The following is a 5,624-nucleotide window of genomic DNA, read 5'->3' as shown; positions in this document are numbered from 1 at the left end:
GTCCGGGGGAGAACGTGAGCCCAGGCGTCCCCCGCCTGCCCCTGCCTCGGGCCTGCACTGTGCAAATTCCCGCGCGTTCCAGCCTCAGATGCGGCCCAGCGAGTTCACTCCTCGGTGAAGCGACAGCTTCGGAGTCCCTCCCTTCGTGGATTGTGTCTGCCCTGCCCCTCCTGAGGCCCCAAGGTCCATGCCTAAAGGTCCTCCGTTTTCCGTGGTCTATACCGTAACGCCTTTTTAACATGCCCAGGTCCACTCTCGTTCATTCTCTGCACTTACGTCAGTGCTCAAGCGGATAATCCGGAGACGGTTTGAGTCGCCGAGTTAGGGAAGAGCCACCAGCGAAGAAATCGTGTTCACTCATGTCTCTTGCTTTATTCTTAGTGCTCCGTCACCTGTGAAAGAGGAACCCAGAAAAGATTCTTGAAATGTGCCGAGAAGCACGTTTCCGGGAAGTACCGCGAGCTGGCCTCGAAGAAGTGCCTGCACTTGCCGCGGCCGCGCGCCGAGCTGGAGGGCNNCTCAGGTAGGTGCCCCTCCTGCCCGCCTGCTCTGGGGGACGGGGTGCAGGCCGAGGTGGGCGCGTTCCCGCAGAGGGTGCACCCCGGAGCCCGCAGGGCCGGTTCCGCCCCTTCTCTCCCGAGTTCCGAGGCTGGGCTCCGAATGTGACCGACCCTTTTAGGGCACGTGGGCTTTGTTCGAAGTTGTCACCCTGTTAAGTGTTTTCCTTTTATGTAAAAGCTGGGCAGACGTCCCCAGAGATGAGGGTGAACGGGGAAGGAACCCCCAGGCTGTGCCTGTGGAAAGGGGGTCGAGCGCGCTGCCCTGTCCAGGCCTGGACCCTCAGATGAGGCCAGCCGAGGCCGACGGAGCTCCGGGGGCCGGCACCCCCTTCCCCCTTCCTTCCCCCCGCCTTGACTTTAGGGAAGAATTACGCTGAAACCGCAGCACCCCGCCCTCCCCACCCCGGCAGCCCGCACCCTGGGGCTCGGCTCCCCTCTATGCGTGTGGTTCTGCTCTCCAGCCTTTGTCTCTGGTCCCCGCGGGTCCCAGGTCCCCTCCCACTCCTGCTGGTGTTGCTGCTCTGGCTCAGGGTGCACCCAGGCCCAGCCCCTGGGGGTGAGGCAGCCTGAGCCATTCCCGCTGGCCGCACCCCACGAGTCTGCCTTCTGCTGGAGGGAGGGGCGCTCGCTCAGTCCTTCGTCCCCATGAGCAGGTGCAGGGAGTGTTTTCTGACTCTCTCGCCTGTTGGCCTGGCCACAGGAGCGAGCTCTCTCTGATTTGCACATGGCGGCCTGTCCTGGACTCTCTCCTCTTTCTGAAGAGAAGAAGGTGGAGACAGAGGGAAGGAGGGTGAGGCGTGTGGCGGCCACCAGCCTCTGTGCCCCCCGTGCCGAACCCTTGACTCGTGTTCCAGCTCCTGGTTCTGCGCGTCTTCAACCCCAATGTAGCTCTTATGGTTAGAAACCTAGGCAGCCCTCTCCTAAAAGCATTTAAAGGAAAAATTATTTAGTTTAAATTATCGGAGCAGCGGACATTGGAACTTCTCAAGCATTTTCTATTTTAAATGGACAAAAGTATCAATACCTACAGCATTTTCCCAGGCGGCTCCCGTTGATTTTCTTGTGAGCGTGTGGTTTTTCCAGTGGGAAAAGTTGAGGGACAAGCGAGCAAGATGAGAGAACTTGTTTCTGGGGCAGAGGCCGCACCATCTCTGTCCCTTGGAAGGGGCGGGTCAGAGACACACAGACGTGGTCACCGAGACCACTGTCCTTCTGTCGGCAAGGACCCCGAGGCTCCTTCCCGTGGCTGAAGGGGCTCCTAACCTCCAGCCACGCCTCCGTTTCACCCCGCTGTGCTCAATTCGGAGAGCTCGGGAAAATTCAGAAAACTAAGATTCCTCAACATTTCATTTACCCCAAACCCTAAAGCCGAAAATACATCTTGCTTAGTTTTTTGCAGTCTGAACTGTTCGTGTGTTTGTCTAATAAGTCATCTTTATCATAAGCTGCCTGAAGTTGTTACACGGGGTGATTCACCGGTTATGTTCCAAGAATGTCCTTTTTTGGGAGACTGTGCCCTCACCCTGTGGGAAATCGCCGGGCCGTAACGGGGGCCCGGCGCCTGGCTGACCTCGTCCCCAGGCGGGTTCATTCCTGTGACCCTTGAAAGCTCGCGGTTTCTATCATGTGGTCCTCAGGGTTTCTGTGGACTGACAAGCCTTTGCTCACCGTCACGTTTCATGGCAGGTCGCCTAGTAGGACTGACTCTAGTCATTTTGGTCATTTGGGCTTTAGTGTCAGGCACTTCCCACGCTCATTTGGTCTGGGAATGGCTCACATGGGGACACCTGTTGGACTGTCTGATGCTGCACGACAGAGACAGGAGTGTGTCCTCAGTGCTGGAGTGTGGGGGCCCTGACCGTTCCCAGCGTGCACAATTGACCTGGAAACCCGCTGGTTCTGAGGGACAGGGGGGCCGTGTCGGTGATGGGCAACGGTTTTCTATCATGTCAGGTCTGAGGGCAGACGTATTAAAGTAGTACTGGGGCACCTGGGGGCTCAGTCAGTTAAGCGTCCCGCTTCAGCTCAGGTCATGATCTGGCAGTTCGTGGGTTCGAGCCCCACATTGGGCTCTGTGCTGGCAGCTCAGAGCCTGGAGCCTGTTTTGGATTCTTTCCCTGCCCCTCCCCTGCGCGCACTCGTGCACTCTGTCTCTCTCTCTCAAAAATAAACCTTAAAATTTTTTTAAATTAAAAAAACGGTACGAAACACATGCATGGACGTGCACATGTACACAAGCAATAGGCATGCATCCACCACACAGGCACGCGCACACACGGGCACACACACGGGTACGCGCATGCACAGGCATGCACACACGGGTACGCACACGCACAGGCATGCACACACAGCTGCACACAGGCACAGGCACACACACGGGTATGCACACACAGGCACGCACACACGGGTATGGACACACACAGGCACGCACACACACACGGGTACGCGCACGCACCGGCACGTACACACAGGCACGCAGAATGCACAGGCTCCTTGCGCCCTGACATCCAGCCGCCTGCCCACATCTAAGAATTTGCTGCTGATCTGCTCTCCATCTCCCAGTTCTGGGGGCGGGTGTGCAGGGAAGCAGGAACTTTCTTGCTGACTTTGCTGGATAAGGTCACAGCACATGCCGCCTGAGTTGGAGGGAGCCTGTATTTGTAAGCCACCAAATTTGTACAGAAACTCCCTGCTCCGTTTGTGATCAGAGCAGAGGTTGTGGTGACGAGGCCGCTGAGGGCTGTGCTATCTGATCTTGACCCGGGCAGAGCTGCTCTCTGGGACAGCTGGGGGCGCAGGCGGGTAGAGAGCGCGCACGGCCACGGGAGGGAGGGAGACACGGGAGCAGCCACTCCCAGGACGGTGTCAGATGGAAGAGGAAGGTGTGAGATCTCGGGCATTAAGGTGGGTTTGTTCGCTTGTCGTTCTGGAGTTTGGACCTGAGCCTGGCCCAGCGGATGCCCAGCGGGATGCCCTGTGGGGTTCCAGGTTCTGCTGAACTTGGGAGCGGAATTTGCCTTTGAATAAAGCCAACCAGAGATCCACTGGGAGCTAAGGTTGCTGGCATCACCAGCCTTTTTCCCTCAAGGCCACTGACACAGAGTAATCCTTGTAATTTAAAACACCCAGAGGCAGACGTTGTTTTGAATGCATCTCTCTGGAATTTCTGACAATGGCCAGGAGTGAAGGTCACTCTGCCCCCTCATCTCTGAGAGCTTGTGCAGTGTCTGGTGCAGGATGTCCCCTGAATACTCAGGGATTGTTACCAAAACACAAGAAATCCAGAAGAGAGGCTTTCCAGGATTCCAGCGTTCTAGAAAACATGTGCTTAGCAGGTCGCTGCAGTCAGATCCCCTGGAAGCCGGAGCCTGACCCACGGGAAGAGGCCGTCACATTTGGGAACAATCTGAAGGGACAAGAAGACCCTGCTTGCTGACCTCAAGGTGGAGAGACCATCCCGCTGGACCCTGTATTGACCTTCCCACAGCTGAGTCCCCTAGTCTAGTCAGGCGGTCTTGGAAAGAGCTTATTAGACTGTCCTGTGGGTGGCCGCAGGCCCCTTGTAGGGGGGAGGCAGGTGTACGGAGCTGAGGGACAGGGTCCAAGGACCGGGAAGAGCCCAGGGGCTGTGGGGTGAGCAGCCCAGGGACGCCCCGCAGAAGGGATGTTCCTGCTTCCCATTCTGCGCCTCCCCTCCGCACTGGGGGCAGAGCTGCCTCAGTGTCCCCTCAGCAGACACAGAATGGCCCACCTGCAAGCCGCCCGCCCCTGGGGAGTTCCGGCATCAGTAGGAGGCACAGACCCTGAAGAAACACCTTGCAGAGCCCCGGCGGCTTCCTCACAAGGGCTCTCGGCCCAGCCGAGGCTTCTCTGGCGTCGGGGCACCGGGTCTGCCCCGGGTCAGCAGCAGGGACCCCAGAGGGCGGGCAGAAGTAAGCCGTGGGGGCCGGGCTGGGCAGGGAGCAGTCCGAGCGGCTGGAGGGCGATAGTGACTGCGGAGGCCCCTTTACGAGACCGCTGCTCCCGGGTCGTGTCGTGCCATACACGGGCTCTGTGCACGCTCTTGTCAGACTTCGGCGTGACTGCAGTCGGCTCCAGGATGAAAAGACGGGAAAAGGGCCTTTGCCAACACGGTCCTGATCACCTACAGCGGTGGCTCTCCGGACGTGACGCAGCCTGTAGCTGCCGCACTGTGGTTAGAAAGGCAGGTTCCGGGGCTCCTGAGGGCTCCGTCGGGTAAGCGTCTGACTTCGGCTCAGGTCATGATCTCCCGGTTCCTGGGTTCGACGCGTGGGGCTCTATGCTGACAGCTCAGAGCCTGGAGCTGCTTCAGATTCTGTGTCTCCCTCTCTCTCTGCCCCTCCCCTGCTTGCACTCTGTCTCTCTCTCTAAAAAAATAAATGAAAGTTTTTTTTTTAAAGTTTAAAAAAAAGAGAGAGAAACACAGGTTCTCATTCCTCCCGGGCTGTTGACACGTGAGATTTGGGGGGCCAGCAGGTGATGCACATGCACACTGGAGTTGGAGAACCACAGCTGGGGTCTGGACACATGTAGGTCAGCGGACAAGTGCAGGCCATCGTCACTATGCAGCACTGTGGCCTCTGGCGTCCTGCCACCTGTGGGGAAAATTGCCTAAAATGTTCAGGTTAAACCTCACGAAGTTAAGGAAGACGCCATCGGCTTGGCCTTAGCCGTCCAGGTTCCAGAGTCTGTCTCCACAGAGGGTGAAGACCCACAGCTGAGTAGGGGTGTGGATCCCGAGGAGGGGCAGCTCGCTTGTGTCCACCACTGGGTCCCTGGCGCCTAGATCAGAGCCGGCACCCGGGAACTCAGGGACCCCTGTTTGTGAATACAGGAGTCAGTGACGGAAAGCGTCCAATTCCTTCCTAATGATTTGGGCACTGCTCATGTGACAGTGGATGGCCACATCTCTAGCTTCTCACTGAGACGCGTCATTCGCAGGACTGGGCCCTGCGCAGTGGCCGCCGATGACAGGCGCTCCGCTCTCGGCAGAGATGTGGTGGGCACCTACAGATGCTGACACATGTGGCCAGCGAGAACCCT

The 5,624-nt window shown here is 58.1% G+C and overlaps 1 protein-coding gene across 1 annotated transcript in view; it reads left to right on the top strand.

Moving 5' to 3' along the window:
* The window catches only part of ADAMTS16 (ADAM metallopeptidase with thrombospondin type 1 motif 16), a 143,996-nt gene that overhangs the window by 135,065 nt on the left and 3,307 nt on the right, over window positions 1–5,624 (top strand). Inside the window, exon 23 of the mRNA XM_077749460.1 lies at window positions 382–523. Within this exon, the coding sequence (XP_077605586.1) occupies window positions 382–523 (142 nt within the window). The remainder of the gene's footprint in view (window positions 1–381; window positions 524–5,624) is intronic.

The sequence above is a fragment of the Crocuta crocuta genome, unplaced genomic scaffold (assembly GCF_008692635.1).
Source record: "Crocuta crocuta isolate KB4526 unplaced genomic scaffold, BGI_CrCroc_1.0 scaffold89, whole genome shotgun sequence".
NCBI classification, from domain to species: Eukaryota; Metazoa; Chordata; class Mammalia; order Carnivora; family Hyaenidae; genus Crocuta; species Crocuta crocuta.
This window is presented reverse-complemented; position numbering and strand designations above follow the sequence as displayed.